At 38.1% G+C, this 20,000-nt stretch overlaps 1 protein-coding gene across 1 annotated transcript in view; it reads left to right on the forward strand.

Annotated features, from left to right (window-relative positions):
* LOC115224362 (inositol polyphosphate 5-phosphatase K) overlaps positions 1-20,000 on the forward strand; it is a 113,029-nt gene that overhangs the window by 89,186 nt on the left and 3,843 nt on the right. The window contains exons 11-12 of the mRNA XM_029795239.2: positions 11,244-11,378; positions 14,160-14,345. Coding sequence (XP_029651099.1) covers positions 11,244-11,378; positions 14,160-14,345 — 321 coding nt within the window. The remainder of the gene's footprint in view (positions 1-11,243; positions 11,379-14,159; positions 14,346-20,000) is intronic.

Below are 20,000 nucleotides of genomic sequence, written 5' to 3' on the forward strand. Positions count from 1 at the left end.
CCTTCATTTATTTATAATGGTAGGCTGTGAGCTCAGTGAGATTTAGCTGCTATTTCTAGCAAGATGAGTGACCACCTAGATGTTCCCCTTCGGCCTTGTTGGTCTTGTTGTTGTTGTTAAGGTGTTGTGGGTAGTGGAATCAGTGAAGTGCTGAGTTGTGATATTTAGCCACGACCCTTTATGTTCTGAGTTCAAATTCTGCTGCAGTCGTCTTTGATTTTAACCCTTTCAGGGTCCGTATAATTTGTGCAAGTCATATACAGGTGGGAAGGGAGTAGTTACGTTATATACAATATTCTTCTTCCCATCATAATATACATGGTAGCTGTTTAGCCCTAGGTCAGCCAATATGACCAAAGACATTCCATCCTTTCCCATCCTGTCTTTTCAGACAGTGTATCTCAGACATTATCAGACATGTCCTTCCTTTTTAAAAGATAGTAGGGTTTGATTTGAGCCAGATTTGGCTGCTTTTTCTAGCATGTCTGACTACTGTATAGAGGTTTCCTTGTAGACTCATTGCTGTCATCATTTAAGATAGTCAACAGTTGGTTTATAGCAGAATCAGTGGAGCACCAGACAAAGTACCTAGTGATATTTTGTTACATTCTTTTATATTCCAAGTTCACATCTCTCCAAGGTAAACTTAGCCATTCATCAAGATACAGTGAAGGACAGGTACAAATAAATTTTGGTTAATATAATTTGTGTAATTAATAGTAGAAATAAAATGAGCAAAGGGGAAATAACTGAACTGTGCCAATGCCACAAATATTAATGAATAATTAAAGGGTTGATGTTCTGAATTTTGTGTTTAGAGAATATTCTCAATTAATTAGAATAGAATTAGGCAGCTTTGATGGCGATGAGGTCTAATAGACTGAAACATGCCCATAGTTGTCCCCCACATATTGACTATTTCCCACACATGTTAACCTTTAGATGGCAAACACCATCATTATCATCATCATCACATTATCATCATCATCCCATCGTCATCCCATCATCATTATCACATCATCATCATCATCATCATTGTTTAGTGTCTATCGTCCATTCTGGTTTGGGATGATCTGATGGCCCACGGGAGAGTATCAAGCTCTGCTGTCTCGTGGGGTCTCCAGCTGGAGGCCCTTCTCAATGCCCTTTCCAACTCCTTTCCAGAATGTTCTGGGCTTTCGGTTATTTTCTGTCACCATGACTCAGCCAAGTCCAGGAATACAATTCAAAGTTTGTTTTTGCTTTTGTTTTTATATTTGTTTGCTTTTGCTTTTGTTTTTGTTCAGTTTATTTTGTTTAGTTTTTTTTATTTGTTTTTTTTGCTTGTTTTTGTTTGTTATTACTAATTACTGCATGAAAAGGGACAGGCACAAAGCCTTCAATTTAATTTACCTTTTTTTTTATGAAGCTTAAATGTAAATTATGCATGATGGATCAGGAATTTGGATTAACGATAAGAAATCAACACCAAATTTTAATTTATATCACCTTAACTCTCTCTCTCTCTCTCTCTCTCTCTCCTACCCTCTCTCTCCCCCTCGCTCTCTCTCTTACATACACACACACACACCTGCGTATCTGCATTGCATGGGTGTATGTATATTGACAGAGATGTGCATATATATATATATATATATATATGTATATATATATATATATGTATATATATACAAGGGTTTGCTGAGAAGTTCCTGGCTTTGGGTAAAAGAAAATAGAGGAGGATCAGTTAATTATGGGTTTATTCAACATATTCCCTTCTCAGATTCACACACTTATTGCAGTGACCCTTCAGTTTTTCTAAGCCCTGTAAAAGAACTCAGGAGGTTGGGCCTCCCCAACCAGGCCTTTCGTGATACCCTTAAAGCCAGGAACTTTTCAACACCTCATAAGTTTATATGTGTGTGTGTGTGTGTGTGTGTGTGTGTGTGTGTATGTGTGTACTCACATGTTGTAAATACTTTGTTTGAAATGCAAATTATAAAAGCATTAATCGTACAGGCGAACGGTTTGTACTATTTGTTGGTATTTCAATATTTCTGGGTAAGGCCCCCCCTCACTTCTTCAGGGAGAAACATTGAAATACCAGGGAATAATACTAACCATTGGCCTGTACGGTTAATTTTTTATGACTTGCCTTGTTTTGGCTTTAACTTGGCAGTTCAGCAAAATAGACTGATAGAATAAGTACCAGGCTTAACAGAAAAAAAATACTAGGGTCAATTCATTCAACAAAAAATTCTCCAAGTCGGTGTCCCAGCATGGTCGCAGTCTAATGACTGAAACAAATAAAAGGTATAAAATGTGTGTGTGTATATGTATGTATGCTTGTATATGTGTGTGTGTGTGTGAGTACATATCATCATCATCATCATCGTTTAACGTTCGCTTTCCATGCTGGCATGGGTTGGACGATTTGACTGAGGTCTGGCGAACCAGATGGCTGCACCAGGCTCCAATCTTGATCTGGCAGAGTTTCTACAGCTGGATGCCCTTCCTAACGCCAACCACTCCGAGAGTGTAGTGGGTGCTTTTTACATGCCACTGGCATGGGGGCCAGTCAGGCGGTACTAGCAACAACCCCGCTCGAATATTTTTACACGTGACACCAGCACAAGTGCCAGTGAGGCAACACTGGTAACGATCACGCTCGAATGGTGCCTTTTATGTGTCACTGGCACAGAAGCCAGTTAGCCACTCTGGCAACGATCACGCTCGGATGGTGCTCTTAGCACCCTACTAGCACGGGGCACAAGTGCCAGTAAGACAACGCTGGTAACGATCACACTCGGAGGGTGCCTTTTATGTGCCACTGACACGGAAAATGAAACAACAAAGTCAAAGTGAAATTTCTAGGACGTTTATAAAGAGAAATCTAGTCTTACAGCTTTTTACATACCATGGACAAAAAGCCTCTTTACCCATTCTACACTGCACATTCCTTGGATAATGGAACTACCACTCTAACATGCAACATATATTTTTATTCTCATATTTCCCTTTATACTTACTATATCTCTCCCTTTCCAAAATAACTCCTTATATTGAGCACTACCATTTCCCTCTAGTTAACTCTCTCATAATGTCTCTTATGATGAAATATCTTTTATATCCGCGAAACAGCTGTAAGACTACCACTCTCTTTATAAATGTCCTAGAAATTTCACACTGCCTTGGCTTTGTTTCATTTTATTTAACATATACACACTCACACACGACCCGCGTTAGACTTCTCACTTATACTATTATCGAATCGGGAGTCTAACCGCGGTCCTTCCGTAGTACTTTCATACCCTTACCTGCCTTTTGGGTCTGCTGTATACCAAAACTTCTTATATTATATATGTTTGTATGTACACACATACACACATGTTTATACACATATATATTGATATGTAGCTGTGTGTATAACTATACCTGTATACATATATTTATACATACACACCTATTACTTTGTGAATATTCAACTATTAGAGGGAATTCACAACTTGAGCAGTGAGACATGTGTGATCTTAATGCTGTACTTACACTATAGAAATACACAACTTAGGTTTCATGGCATGGGAGCTATTTTCACACTTTTAAGCTGTAAGTATTTACCCGAGACAAAAAGGATGCCAACCAACCAACAGTTTAAGGAAAAGAGGGCATAACTTATTAAAATTACTTGTTTCAACCCTTTTCCCCTTCAGTGTTGAGGTTAATGTTGGTAAGAAGCTTTTGACCCTTTTATAGACACAATTTCAACAAAGTCATCAATACAGGAAGGTTTTTTAAAAAGCTATAAACATCAGCTACAGCTGTTCCACCAAGATGTAGATATTTATTCCCAGAAAAACCAATCGAACCTGATGTTCTGGATTGTTTGTGTTTGTTCATCCAAATATACAATGTTGAATTAGTCACATATGAAGTGAAATTTACCTCAAACAGACCCTGTCCACCATGTCACTTCCATCAGACATTGGGATGGTTGAAGACAGAAATTCAATGAACAGTTTTATAACTCTGACATCCGGCAGCTGACTTGGCAGACACCCATAAAATTATCAACCATTGTACAAACAATAACTCTGAGCACCTTTTCAAACTCCACCCGTCTAACACCCGTGGACATGTTTACAAAGTCAGAAAACAGCACAGCTCCCATGACTTTCAGAAACATTTTTTCACGCTGAGAGTTGCTGAAGCGTGGAACAAACTGCCGGCATCAGTTGTTAGTTGTCGGAGCACTGCATCCTTCAAAACTTCCATGCTTCCTGAGATTCGCCAACACTACACCTGATTGTCTCCCCTCCATACACACACAAGCATGTATCTGACTCATACATTGTTCGCTTTCCAGACATTTGTACATTACTGCATATACTCTATACGCACTTTCTGACAAGTTGTGGTGCACCTGAGCACTGTATACAATAATTTCATTATTATTTATTATAACCTCGACACAATCTTCAAGGTACACCATGGCCAACCATATTTGAAAACTGTGGTGCTCAGTACAGATATTTGGTATCAGATGGGAAAATTCTTGAAATATCCAAAATCATATATGCCAATGGAACAAGGAAAGGCCAACTTTTTATCCTGGCATACAGTTGACTCCCCTCCAGTCTAAACAGACATTTACACTACACCCCTCTCTATAATCTAGATATTGACCTCTCCCTTACATTAAGCATATTTTCAGACAGAAATATTACTCACGAAATATCCGTTATACAAATCAGCGGAACTTCCCTGTCAGACAACACATGGCATACGGCAAAATTCAGCCTTTTTCTACCACTTTATCAATTCGCTTCTTTTCTTCCTTTGCAAATGCACTTGCAATCTAAGGGACATAACTTGCCTGACAAGAATGTGAGTAACTGCCCCTAGTTAACATTTACGCTCTCTCTTCTTTTTCTTTGATTTTCTGGTTCTGTTTGGCCGAATGAATTGGATGATGAACAGGAGTTGGCGTTTATCACAAGCTGTAAATAGCTGATGTGCCATGAAACTTGAGTAACGTGTGGTTATTTTAAGTACAGTGTAAAACCTCTTAGATATCCGTGTGTGTTTGTGCGCTTGGGCCATTGCACTCATGAGTAATACATCGGAATGTTGACTTCACACACAAATATATATATATATATATATATATATATATATATATATATATATATAATATATATATATATTAAATAATGAGGGAGATAAATTGAATATTAATTTAATTAATATCAATTAAAACCAGTAGCCTAGCATACAAAAATCTGAAAAATCAGAAAATTCTAATACATGTGTATATTTAAAGGGCTAGAAACCACTATGTGGACAGGCATATGCTAGAAATAGATCACCTACGATCAAACTACAAAGAAAGAATGTTCTCTAGAGAAAATCCAGCGGACACCAGAACAATAGGCGGGCAAGACAGATGAAAACTATATATATATATATATATATATATACACACAAATACACACACACAAACATATATATATATATGTGTGTGTGTGCGTGTATATATATATATATATATATATATATGTGGAGTGGCTGTATGGTAAGAAGCTTGTTTACCAACCACATGATTCCAGGTTCAGTCCCACTGTGTGGACCTTTGGGCGAGTGTCTTCTACTATAGCCTCAGGCTAACCAAAGCCTTGTGAGCAGATTTGGTAGACAGAAACTGAAAGAAGCCCATCATATATATGTTTGTGTGTCTGTGTTTGTGCCCCCAACATCGCTTGACAACCAATGGTGGCGTGTTTACGTCCCCATAACTAGCCACATGCATGCATGTGTGTGTGTGTGTGATGGGCTTCTTTCAGTTTCTGTTTACCAAGTCTACTGTACAGAACATTTGCTCTTGGAGCCACACAGTGGGATTGAACCTGAATCCATCTCTGCACCCATATATGTGTGTATGTATGTATATGTGTTTGTATAATGTATGTATATGTGTGTATATATATGTATATATATACATATATGTATATATATATATATGTATATATATATATATATACATATATGTATATATAAGGTCAACATTGTGATTAGCTGAATGCTTTGGCCATTTCTGTTCTCGGTCTTCCAATCTGGTCCATGTCTAAGGGAAGGCAGAAGGGTTGACAAAAGAAACTCAAGCAACAGCAGCCGACTTAAGCAGAGGCTCTGTGAGGTTAAAAGCATCGTCAGAAACCTGGAGAAAAAACATTTGGGACACCAAAGTGTGAGTGAGTGGTTCTGTTGAGAAAAAGAAGACCGCCAAATTTTGTATTGTACTGAACCCTTTAGTGTTTAAACCGGCCATATCAGGCCAAAATAGTCTTCCTGTTTTATGCTCAAACCAGCCAGCTCTGACCTCTCACACCTACCCTACAAAGTCAGTCTAAAAATAAACAGGGGCATCATCAAAATCCCAGAGTTACAAGATGCTGTACAATTAATTTAAAACAATGTAATTAAACATTGACAGATTAATCTGAATGCTAAAGGGTTAAAGACTTGTAGGATGCCATTGAAGCAACAGCTTGAGCCTGTGACCATAATCAGAGGCTGTGGGTTGATTTGGTGAGAACCTGTCTGCACTCTTTGTAATCAGAGTTCACTCAGGCTTTGGATGAATTGAGATATTACAGGTAAACTGAACAAAGAAGGAAGACCCATCGTTTAGGAAGACCAGAATAGAATCTAGTGGAGTGCCTCTGTTGATTCCGGATGAATTCTGTACACGGTATATACAACCAACTCTGTCCAAAAGAAAGTTCTTAGTAACAGTTTTCACCTTCCATGCTTTACATATATGTACAGTTATGTCCAAATGAATTGACCATATGTATAAACACACACACACATGTATGTGTGTATATGAAGGCACATGGCTCAGTGGTTAGAGCGTCAAGCTTACAATTGTGAGGTTGTGAGTTCAAATCCTGGACCAGGCTGCGTGTTATGCTCTTGAGCAAGACACTTTATTTCATGTTGCTCCAGTTCACTCAGCTGTAGAAATGAGTTGTGACATCACAGGTGCCAAGCTGTATCGGCCCCTTTGCCTTTCCCCTTAGATAACATTGGTGGCATGGAGAAGGGAGGCTGGTATACATGGGCGGCTGCTGGTCTTTCATAAACAACCTTGCCCGGACTTGTGCCTGAGAGGGTAACTTTCTAGGTGCAATACCACGGTCAGTGATAACCGAAGGGGGTCTCAGCATATATACACACTTATACACTAGTTTCTCAAAGTGTTTGTGTCATCATCATCATCATATAAATGTCCACTTTCTCTTGCTTGCATGGGTCAGATGGAATTTGTTGAGACAGATTTTCTGTGGCTGGGTGCCCTTCCTGTCACCAACCCTCACATTCTTTCCAAGTGTGGTAATATTTTTTTGCATGGCCAAACAGGTTTATGATGGAAGTTAGGGTATGAATAACCTGGTTTCGATGGTTATTGATGGTTGTATAACAACCATTCCATGATGTCAAACAAACTGGTGCTCCATTGGTTATGATGACTCGTATTCCAGCTGATCCGATCAACGGAACAGCCTGCTCATGAAATTAACACACAAGTGGCTGAGTACTCCACAGACATGCATGCTCTTAATATAATTCTCCAGGAGACTCAGCGTGACACTGTGTGTGGCAAAGCTGGTCCTTTCAAATACAGGTGAGTGGACAAGAGCAATGTGGAATAAAATAACTTGCTCAAGGTCACAACACATCTCCAGGAATCAAAATCATGGCCTAACAATTGTGTATCAAACACCCTGACCACTTAGCCATATGCCTTCACAGCAAGACAAGAAAGTACACACACACACATACATGCACACACATATACATACACACATACATACACATACATACATACACATACGTGCATATACGAGATACTTTCTATTTCAATCTACCGGATCCACTTACAAGACTTTGATTGTCTCAGGGCTATATAATAGAAGGCGCCAAAGTGCCATATGGTGGGACTGAACCCAGGACAGCATGGTTTGGAAGGAAACTGCTTAACCACACAACCATTCCACCTGTGTGACTTTGTGGCTGGGGTCCTGGTTTTGATCCCATTGTGTGCCATTTTGGGCAAATGCTATTTTCTGCAGCTTTGGGTTAAGCCATCCCTCATGAGTGAAGTTGATAAGAGGGGAAACTGTACTGAAGACTTGAGTGGTCCATCTGTGTCTCACACACTGTGTCCTGCTGACTGTACTTGAGAATCACATTAAGGGTGGACATATGGCTCTGGAATACTCAGCCACTTATGTGTTGATTCAAGAGCAGATAATCCAGTCTCTCAAACCACTGAGATCCCTGCCATTTTGTAGATGTTACTGAAAATGTATTAAAACAGAAGATCCTGTTTTGAGATTTAGTTTTAGACACCAGTGTGACTGAATGGTAACAAGCTTGCTTCCCAACCACCTGACTAAAAATTCTTCAAGGTGGTGCCCCAGCATGGCCACAGTTTAATGACTGAAACAAATGGAAGCACTCCGTCGGTTATGACGACGAGGGTTCCGGTTGATCCGAATCAACGGAACAGCCTGCTCGTGAAATTAAAGTGTAAGTGGCTGAGCACTCCACAGACATGTGTACCCTTAACGTAGTTCTCGGGGATATTCAGCGTGACACAGAGAGTGACAAAGCCGGCCCTTTGAAATACAGGTACAACAGAAACAGGAAGTAAGAGTGAGAGAAAGTTGTGGTGAAAGAGTACAGCAGGGATCACCTCCATCCCTGCTGGAGCCACGTGGAGCTTTAGGTGTTTTCGCTCAATAAACACTCACAACGCCCGGTCTGGGAATCGAAACCGCGATCCGATGACCGCGAGTTCGCTGCCCTAACCACTGGGCCATTGCACCTCCACTGAAACAAATAAGAGATAACAGACAAAACGTAGTACTCAATACTAACATTCAGATAACATATGAACGTTTATAGAACATTCCTTGTAAAAATATTGTGTGGGATCCTGAGATAACTCCTTGTATTTGGAGACATTATGTGATATCTGGAAATTCAAGGAGATTTAGGGGCTGAATGAGTGCCTGGCACCAACCTTCCACCATGTCTTTTTTAATTGGCATTACCTTATTTTAGACTCCCATAAAATTATTAACCATCTTACAAACAATAACTCTGAGCACCTTTTCAAATCCACCCGTCTAACACCCGTGGACATGTTTACAAAGTCAGAAAACAGCTCCCATGACTTCAGGAAACATTTTTTCACGCTGAGAGTTGCTGAAGCATGGAACAAACTGCCGGCATCAGTTGTTAGTTGTCGGAGCACTGCATCCTTCAAATATTCCATGCTTCCTGAGATTCGCCAACACTACACCTGATTTTCTCCCCTCCATACACACACAAGCATGTATCTGACTCATACACTGTTCACTTCCCAGACATTTGTACATTACTGCATATACTTTATACGCACTGTCTGACAAGTTGTGGTGCACCTGAGCACTGTATACAATAATTTTATTATTATTATTATTATTATTATATTATTATTACTATTTCTTGATTAATTTTATCGTCTGTTATATCCACACTGGCATGGGTTGGGTGGATACTTATTTGAAACTATACGATTAGATACTCTTCCTGTCCCCAACCCTTCCCAATTTATCGAGTATGGGATTTACGTTTTATTCATCTCGAATTGGAAAGCAAGGAACTAGTGGATGTATTGTTCATGGGAATGTAAACATTACATCAGCATTTTTTGCTCAGATGACCTCAGGGGAAGATGCAAAAAGGTTAACATTCACTCTCTCACGCATCAAAGTATAGAAAACGGATGTATATAATGAGCTTCCATACGCGTCCCGTCTACCATTTCCACTTGTGTTGTACACATATTTCATAGGATTTTAGCTGTGTTATCTCCCTTGGCTCACGTTTCTCCTTTTTTGTTGTTGTTGTTGTTGTTGTATGTGTGTAGTCTCCCTTAGAATATTCTTTTCTTTTCTACTCTAGGCACAAAGCCTGAAATTTTTGGGGTGGGGGCCAGTCGATTATATTTCTTTACTACCCACAAGGGGCTAAACATAGAGGGGACAAACAAGGACAGCGAAAGGGATTAAGTTGATTATATTGACCCCAGTGCATAACTGGTACTTAATTTATCGACCCCGAAAGGAACCCTTATCAACCATGAACCCTTATCAAAGACATTCCATGCACGACAATCCTGTCTTTGTTTTTCTTCTGGGCACTGTGAACTAAGAATTCCATATTCCACATGATGATGATGATGATGATGATGTGCATAATGACGATAAAGGAATGACTTGTTTAGCCTATGGTCAACTCAGATCAACCGTATCTATGATCAAAAGACATTCCAGCTTTGACCATCTCATTATTTTTATTTTACAATTATGGTATTCAGTAGTCTCTTGATTATCACAGGTGTTACATTCCAACCCCCCCCCCCCCCGTGATAGGTGAAAATCTGCAAAGTAGAAACAGTACTGTATATTTTTTTATTATTATTTTTATAATTTATATATATTTATTTTATTATAAATGCAAAACAACACCACAGAGGAATCGACGTAAGCTTAAATAATAAACCGCGATATGGCGAAGGATTACTGTATATATTTGTGTGTATATATATATATATATAGTACAAAGTAAGGTAGGGGTTATGCAGGGTAACCCACTATGGGATATCAGTTATCCAATATATTTGACTAATATAGGCAGAATGAGATACTTTTATCTATAGGCTGAAACAGCTGTAAGGACCATTTTATGTGTATTACTCTTATGGTATTATTAATTTGCATGTTGATGTATATTGTTTTGTTGGATTTGGATGTTCCTATTTATACAGTTAATAAATTATATGAAATGGTAATATCTTAAGTTGATGATTGAAATGAATTTGTCCCTCCATTTTCTTATTTGTATATATTATATATATATATATATATATATATATATATATATATATAGGATCACATCATGTAGTTGGTATTTTTTTTAAGAAGATTAGAGAGGATTTGAAGAGAGTTTGGCTGCCATTTCAAGCAGATTCAGTGACCACGTAAAGGCTATCTTTTACATTGCAGGAAATGATGATCATGATGATGATGATGGTGTTAATGGTGTTTTATAACATTGTTGTCCCTTGATGTGTTTGTTTTCTTGTTTCCCCAACCCAAAACGTTTCAACAACAACAACAACACCAACAATAATGCCTGTTGTTTCTCTTCAGATCCTGTCATTTGTGACCAACACTCTTCCTGTCATATTCCACCAACAGAACAAGTGGGCAAAGGGCGATGTTGTGGTAAAATTTGTTATTAACAGATACCAACCAACCACCTGGGACTGGGTCGGTCTTTATCAGGTAATTACCTCCATCTTTCTTCTTTCCTCTGCATCTCTCTCTTTCTCTCTCTCTCTCTCTCTCTCTCTCTCTCTCTATATATATATATATATATATATATATATATATATATATATATATATATATATATATATATATAGGATAAATGTAAAAAAAACAAACTGGGACAGGAACGCAAAACATTTAGAAGACGAAACAAAAACACGGACGGGACATTCGAAGCCTTCGATCTTCAGTCAAGAACTGGATCATCCTCGCAATTTCGGCTGATTAATTTTGAGATTGCTCCGACCTGGCCAGCCCCAAAGGAAAATCTAAGCCAAGCGCATTAGATTCCTTGGAAGAAAGCCTCGAAAGTATACAAAACAAGGACGGTAACGAATAAGAATACGAAAATACGTAAAAACAATAATGAGAATAATAATAACAAAAACAGGACGTTACAGACAGGTGTCTTTTCGACATATGTATATATGTATATATATATATGTATATATAAGTTACGGGGACGTAAACACACCAGCATGTCAAGCGATGTTGGGGGGACAAACACAGACACACAAACACATACACACACACACATATATATACATATATATGATGGGGTTCTTTCAGTTTCCGTGTACCAAATCCACTCACAAGGCTTATTTATTTCTTTATTGCCCACAGGGGGCTAAACATAGAGGGGACAAAAGGATTAAATCGATTACATTGACCCCAGTGCATAACTGGTACTCACTTAATTGACCCCGAAAGGGTGAAATTTGAACTCAAAATGAAATGACAGACGAAATACCGCTAAGCATTTCGCCCGGTGTGCTAACGATTCTGCCAGCTCGCCACCTTTGAGCTGGCAGAATACATTGTATGTAGATTAAAAGAATTAAAGATAATGCTGTGCCACTTTTTAATAATCCTTATTATTACTATTGACACACACACACACATACATGTATAACAAAACTGGAAAATGGAAATATTTTGGTATTATTTATTCTCCATTACATTTGTTTCATTTGCTAATAAAAAGGGCAAAGGTTCCCATGTTTGGTAGGCATATAAAGAATTTCCTGTTAGAAATTCATCAGAAAACATTTTTTTATAATACAGAAATTAGATTTGGATGAAGTGTTTAGGTGCAGGCGTGACTGTGTGGCACAAAACTTGCCTCCCAACCATATGCTTCCAGGTTCAGTCCCACTGTGTGACACCTTGGGGCTACAACCAAAGACTTGTGAGTGAACTTGCTTGAGAGAAACTGAAAGAAGCCCATTGTATATATAAATGTGTGTGTGAGGGAGTCTTTGTAATATATGATATACAACACATCAGTGTGTGATACATCATAAAGTTATACACGATATATCATACAACAAAATATGACATACAACAGTATGGCATAACCACATGCCAGTGTATAATATATTCACACACACATACACACACACACACACAGCAGCATATAACATGTAGCAATATCACTGTCCAGTATAGGCATATAATAAATAGAGATATTTAATATCTACCAGTATGTATAACATCTCACACAACAGTGTATAGAATATCAATATCACTGTATAATAAATATGCACCAGTATGTATATATATATATATATATATATCACATCTGTATATGGAATATCACACAGTAAAAATACTATTTTCATGACTAGGTGTGAGTTAAGTTTTTCAAATTTCATTATAAATGATGTAGTAACATAAGCTTTTCATGAAAGCTGTGGTTAAACGTTGTCATAAGTTATCTCCCTGGGCCCAGAAGACAAAATGGAAAACGCATTGCCCTGGAGGATAATGAGGGAGATGCACTGAAACTGTGCATATCACATATCACTCTATAATATACACCAGAATATCACATACCCCTGCATAATATACACCAGAATATCACATACCCCGGCATTATATACACCAGTATATCACATACCCCTGCATAATATACACCAGAATACCACATATCACTGTATAACATACACCAGTATATCACATATCACTGTAGAATATTCACCAGAATATCACATATCACTATATAATATACACCAATATATCACATATCACTGCATAATATACACCAGAATATCACATATCACTATATAATATACATCAGAATATCACATATCCCTGCATAATATACACCAGAATATCACATATCACTGCATAATATACACCAGAATATCATATATCACTGTATAATATACACCAATATATCACATATCACTGCATAATATACACCAGAATATCACATATCACTATATAATATACATCAGAATATCACATATCCCTGCATAATATACACCAGAATATCACATATCACTGCATAATATACACCAGAATATCACATATCCCTGCATAATATACACCAGAATATCACATATCACTGCATAATATACACCAGAATATCACATATCACTGTAGAATATACACCAGAATATCATATATCACTGTATAATATACACCAATATATCACATATCACTGTATAATATTCACCAGAATATCACATATCACTATATACGATACACCAATATATCACATATCACTGCATAATATACACCAGAATATCACATATCACTGTAGAATATACACCAGAATATCATATATCACTGTAGAATATACATCAGAATATCACATGTCACTGTATATGTGATATTCTGATATATACATATCACTGTATATAGCTGTATGTATATCATATGGTTGTCTATAATGTATCTCACTTGATTGTTTAATTATATACATTTTCCCATTCATGATTTAATTTACAGGAAGATTTCACCAACATCGATCACTACGAGGATTTCGAATATGTTGTACCCCACAGCAAAGAGTCAGAAGAACCATTAAAAGTGACATTTCTGCTGAGCAAATTCAAGCATTTGCGAGGAAAACATATTTTACTGTATATTGGAACCTACAAGAATACCATGTTGGGACTGAGCAATGTGTTCTTGGTGAGTGGACGTTTCTTCTTTTTCACGCCTTTACTTGTTTCAGTCATTTGACTGCTACCATGCTGGAGCACCGCCTTGAAGGGTTTTAGTCAAACAAATCAACCCCAGGACGCTTTTTTTTTAAGCCTAGTACTTATTCTATTAGTCTGATTTGCTGAACCGCTAAGTTATGAAGATGTAAACACACCAACACTGGTTGTCAAACGGTGATTGGAGGACAAACACAGATACAAAGACACACACAAATATATCTATCGAGGGTAACTGCTGGAAGACCTTATGTCTGGCAACAGGACTCTGCACCATGCCACAGAAGCAGGAGAATCCAGTCATGGCTGTCAGACAGTTTCTGCGACCACATCACCCCTAACATCTGACCACCTAATAAAAGGACACAGATAGAGCCAATGGTTTAATAAATAGCTTTCATCTGTGCTTGCATACTGATATGACGTATCACTTCTCGTCATCATTGTTATATCTGAACTGTTATGATATCAAACATTTCCTGATGTTCTCTTATTACTCTCCAACTGTGTATCTTCAACAAGCACTCCATGATGTCTCTATTCAATAATTCCTACAACCTCTACACTATGACTGCACGTATGACACTCTTCTCAGACTGTTCTACGCATGCTCATCATCATCATCATCATCATCATCATTTAACATCCGCTTTCCATGCTAGCATGGGTTGGACGATTTGACTGAGGTCTGGCGAACCAGACTCCAATCTTGATTTGGCAGAGTTTCTACAGCTGGATGCCCTTCCTAACGCCAACCACTCCGAGAGTGTAATGGGTGCTTTTACACGCCACCAGCACGAGGGCCAGTTTGATGGTACTGGGAACGGCCATGTTCAAATGGTGCTTTTTGCGTGCCACTTGCACAGGAGCCAGTCCAGCAGCACTGGTGACGTCCTCGCTCGAATGTTTCACGTGCCACCAACACAAGCGCTAGTAAGGCGACATGGTAACGATCATTTATACTAACTAGTATTGTTCACTTAGCCAATCACAGCGGTGTACAGATTCCCCATACAACACGTACAATAATGGTCAAAATCTTAAATAAATCACTAATTTATCCCCCAACAATGGCTCACTGGAAAGTCATTTTCCTTCACATAAAACTCTTGCTTTATTGTCAGTTCTACTGAATAACAGTGTTTTCGAACTCAATAAATATTGTGGTCGTTTTTTTTTACAAAAAAAAAAAAAGCTCTTCCCTTGAATTTATCTAAAACCTTTTGTCGTTAATATTGGAATTTGGATTTTATTTGGAACAATTACTTTCTCTGTACACTTTGGCTGTTGAAATTCCCTCCAAAATTATCAACATTGAAAGGAGAAAATTGTGAGCCAATTAACTTGACATATTTTACATGTAAGGTTTTGTAAACAATAATTAATGAGACTGTAATTTTAATTACAAGATGTTGAATACTTCATGTGGAAAAATTAAAGGACACAGTTTATGGTTTTTAAGTAAAAACTTAACTGTACCCCAGTTATTGCTATATAAAGTCCTCAGGTTCAGTCCTTTACTAAAATTTACTTTTTATCTTTTTCTGTTTTTGTTTTTTCTAATAAATTGTCAAAAATCTTTCTTCTTAACACACCTCAATATATCAAAGTTGATAAAGGGTTTATCATAAAAAAGGGATGTGTTTTCAGGGGTCCCTCTCAAAGTAGTTTCTTAGTTCTGGTTCAGCTCCTTTCTTTGGGCTTTGCCCAAAATGATAAAAAAATAGTTTTGTGTATTTGTTTGTCTGTTGTTTATTTTCTGAGAAGAATGGTGACAAGTGTGGAGTTACTGGCATTAGGAAGGGCATCCAACCGTAGAAACCTTGCCAAAACAAACAGTTGGAGCCTGGTGCAGCTTTCCAAGTTGGCATCTCCTCTTAAACCATCCAAACCATGCCAGCATGGAGAACTGAGTTAGATGATGACGACATGACGATGACGCCAACAGAGTTACTCAAGTGCAACATTCTTGATCTATTTCATATGAATGTAAATTACTTTCATATAAAACAGATCAGGAATGAGATAACAGTCCATAGCTTTTGTGGTGTATAATTATTTACATTAAGTAAAGACAACATATATATATCATCATCATCATCATCATCATTTAACGTCCGCTTTCCATGCTAGCATGGGTTGGACGATTTTGACTTAGGGCTGGCGAACCAGATGGCTGCACCAGGCTCCAATCTTGATTTGGCAGAGTTTCTACAGCATATATATATATATATATATATATATGTATGATACTACTCATCACCATCACCATCATCATCACCACCATTTAATATCTGTTTTGCTGATGAAACAGAGGACAGAGCCAAGCTGTTTCTATGGTTTCTATGGCTGGATGCCTTTCTTAACACCAAAAAGAAAGGTTCTGGTGTCAGGAAGGGCATCCAGCTGTAAAAATCCTGCCAGAACAGCCACAGAAATCTGGTGCAGTTTTCGGCCTGGCTGACCCTTGTGAAACTGCCCCACCCATGCCTGCATGAAAGGCAGATGTAAAACGATGGTGATGATGATGATGATGATGAGGCACACCATACACAGTCCTGGAGGTGCATAATTAAACACCCATAAAGGCATTAGGGGTTAATGAGAAGCAATCTTAATCTTGTTAATTGCATTAATTTAGCTGAGAAAGTGGGTTCAGATCATTTATAACAAAAGATAGAAATATTTTGATGCTTAAAGATGTCTTCAATTCATTATGGACAGAGGACATAATGTAACAGCATTGTTCGACCGTGGTCGAGACAATGGAATTTACCCTGTTACGCCAGACTTCACAGTCCATCATAGCATTACGGAGGTCCTGTTGCTGGATGCCTGTATCCCTGGAGATTACATCAGGGTAGGAGAGTGTGCGCCCTCTGGTATCGCAAGCAGATGGCTTCCAGAGGAGAAGAGTAGAAATTACCTCGTTTTCAGCTCTACAACAATGTCCAGCAAACTGGACTCTCCTTCCTTTCACAAGAGATGACACAGGTGGTAGTTTCCCATATATTTGCATTTTGGTTGGATGACGCTTCCACGAGAGATTTTGAGCTCTCATAAGGAGGCGAGTGTAGGTTCCATCCAACCACCTCTCAAGTTTCTTTGATAACGTCCAGGTTTCTGAGCCATATAGTAGGATTGGTTCGACTGTGGCTTTGAAGATTTCAAGTTTGAAACAGAGAACATAATGTAACAGCATTGGTCTGACATTTTTAGTGACCAGTTCTTTGTAGCACCTTGGGTACACATTGATCCAATCACCAAAGTTAAGCAATTTTGGGCCTAGTTTAGTACTTAGATGAGTGACTGCTTGGGAAATGTAGCACTGTGAGCAGATTTTTATACTGTGTACTCTTGAGCAGTGCTACTCAAAGTGGTGCTCTGCAGACCGGTGCCGGTCCGTGAGCCATCAGCTGCCAGTACGCGGTGAGTTTCCAGAAAAGAAAGAAACGTTATAAAATGCTTATGTAATATTGTATTATTTGTTTACAAAACATAAGATAAAAAAAATTTGTCAACTTTTATTATATTCATTATATATATTATTAAATCTCAGAACGAGATGTAAGCAGTAACCGCTCGACAATGTAAAGTATAAAAGCCATCTCAATATGGCTAACCACAAAGTGGGGGGGGGTGTTACTGTAGCTTTTTAGCTACGATGATCTCCTGGGGCTAAAAAGCTACAGTAACACCCCCTTCCTTTGTGGTTAGCCATATTGAGATGGCTTTTATACTTTACATTATATATATTGTTTCTGGTATTAATTAATCTTACTAAGAAATGTCCCTGGCACATTGGGAAAAAAATAGACTACCGGTAAGCCAGATCTGATAGTTTGAGAAGCACTGCTCTAGAGTACTGTACTCAGAATCTAATATGACCAGAGAAGCTAAAGAGAGGAAGATTGCATGGAAAGTAAGAGGCCCACTGGGTCCTGATTCCGCTATTATGTGCCCCTCACTGTGACTGCAGATTTCATGCCAAAATTGGCCTAATAAGACACCTCAGGACCCACAAAATACAAAAGGTAGAAGGGTAAAGACCCCCTTCGGTCATGAATAACCATGGGATTGCACCTAGAAAGTTGCCCTCTGAGGTACAAGTCTGGGCAAGGTTGTTTATGGAAGACCAGCACTTGACCAAGCATATCGGCCTCCCCTCTCCACACCACTGGTGTTATCCAAGGGAAAGGCAAAGACTGATACAGCTTGGCACCAGTGACAGTGAAACTCGTTTCTACAGCTGAGTGAAGTGGAGCAATGTGAAATAAAGTGTCTTTCTCAGGAACACAACACATAGTCTGGTCCGGGAATTGAACTCACAACCTCACGATCATAAACTCGATGCTCTAACCACTGAGCCATGAACCTTCACAGTACAAAACTGATAACCTAGTCATCTTCAGATACATGAAGGCCAAAACCTAACAATAGTGGTATAATATTTTAAATTATATATTGTTAGTACAGTATAGCAATATTGGGACAACATATTTAGATGTAATTAATACAATATAATTACATAGGTACATTTTAGATATACACACACACATGTATTTAGTTGGTATGATATACTGTATTTTAATGAGTATAAGGAACCCCCTAATTCTTGGAGCTTAAAATTTAGAAAAAAGGTTTTGAAAGGGATTATAATACTATCCATGTATAAGAAACCCCAATATTTTTAAACCTAATTTTTGACGAAAAAAGGGTTCTTTTTACACATTAAAATACGGTAGTTATGTTGATTGGTATGATACATGTAATTAGCACAATACAGTAATGGTACATTTTATATATATATATATATATTATAACTTGCTCTGAGATTTATTATTGCTTGTTTACACTTTTTTGATATCAGTGTCTATTGATACTGGAAAAAGGATAAGTATTTGTGAAGGGAACCTACTTCTCATCGACAACTGTGATTGTCACACGCCGATGACGGGTCAATACCCAGAAACTCGAGTCCGTGTGTATCATAAGTTGGAGACGGGAAGGATGGCTTCCCTTAGCAAATATTGATAGGGCATAGAAAATGTGCCTATAGCCAGCTGGGGGAGGTGTCCTCCTGGGGCTACAAACTACAGTAGCATCCACCCTTAGGGGTTAGCCATATTTAAATGGCAAATATACGTCACTATATATATATATATATATATGTATATATATATATATATATTTATGTATATATATTTATGTATATATGTGTATATATGTAGTTGACACGGTATACCAATATTGGTATGGTATTTTAGATATATATATGATTAATACAATGTTGGCAGAATTTGAACTCAGAACCTACAGATGGACGAAATAGTGCTAAGCATTTTGCCTGGTATACTTACAGTTCTTCCAGCTCACTGCTTTAGTATGCTTTAGTAGTGCCCTAGTATGGTACATTCTTAGAAATCAGTCAATATGTTATGAGGCAATCATACAGTACACATATTTATATATATAGATAGGCGCAGGAGTGGCTGTGTGGTAAGTAGCTTGTTTACCAACCACATGGTTCCGGGTTCAGTCCCACTGTGTGGCACCTTGGGCAAGTGTCTTCTACTATAGCCTCGGGCCGACCAAAGCCTTGTGAGTGGATTTGGTAGACGGAAAC

The sequence above is a fragment of the Octopus sinensis genome, linkage group LG25 (assembly GCF_006345805.1).
Source record: "Octopus sinensis linkage group LG25, ASM634580v1, whole genome shotgun sequence".
Classification (NCBI taxonomy): Eukaryota; Metazoa; Mollusca; class Cephalopoda; order Octopoda; family Octopodidae; genus Octopus; species Octopus sinensis.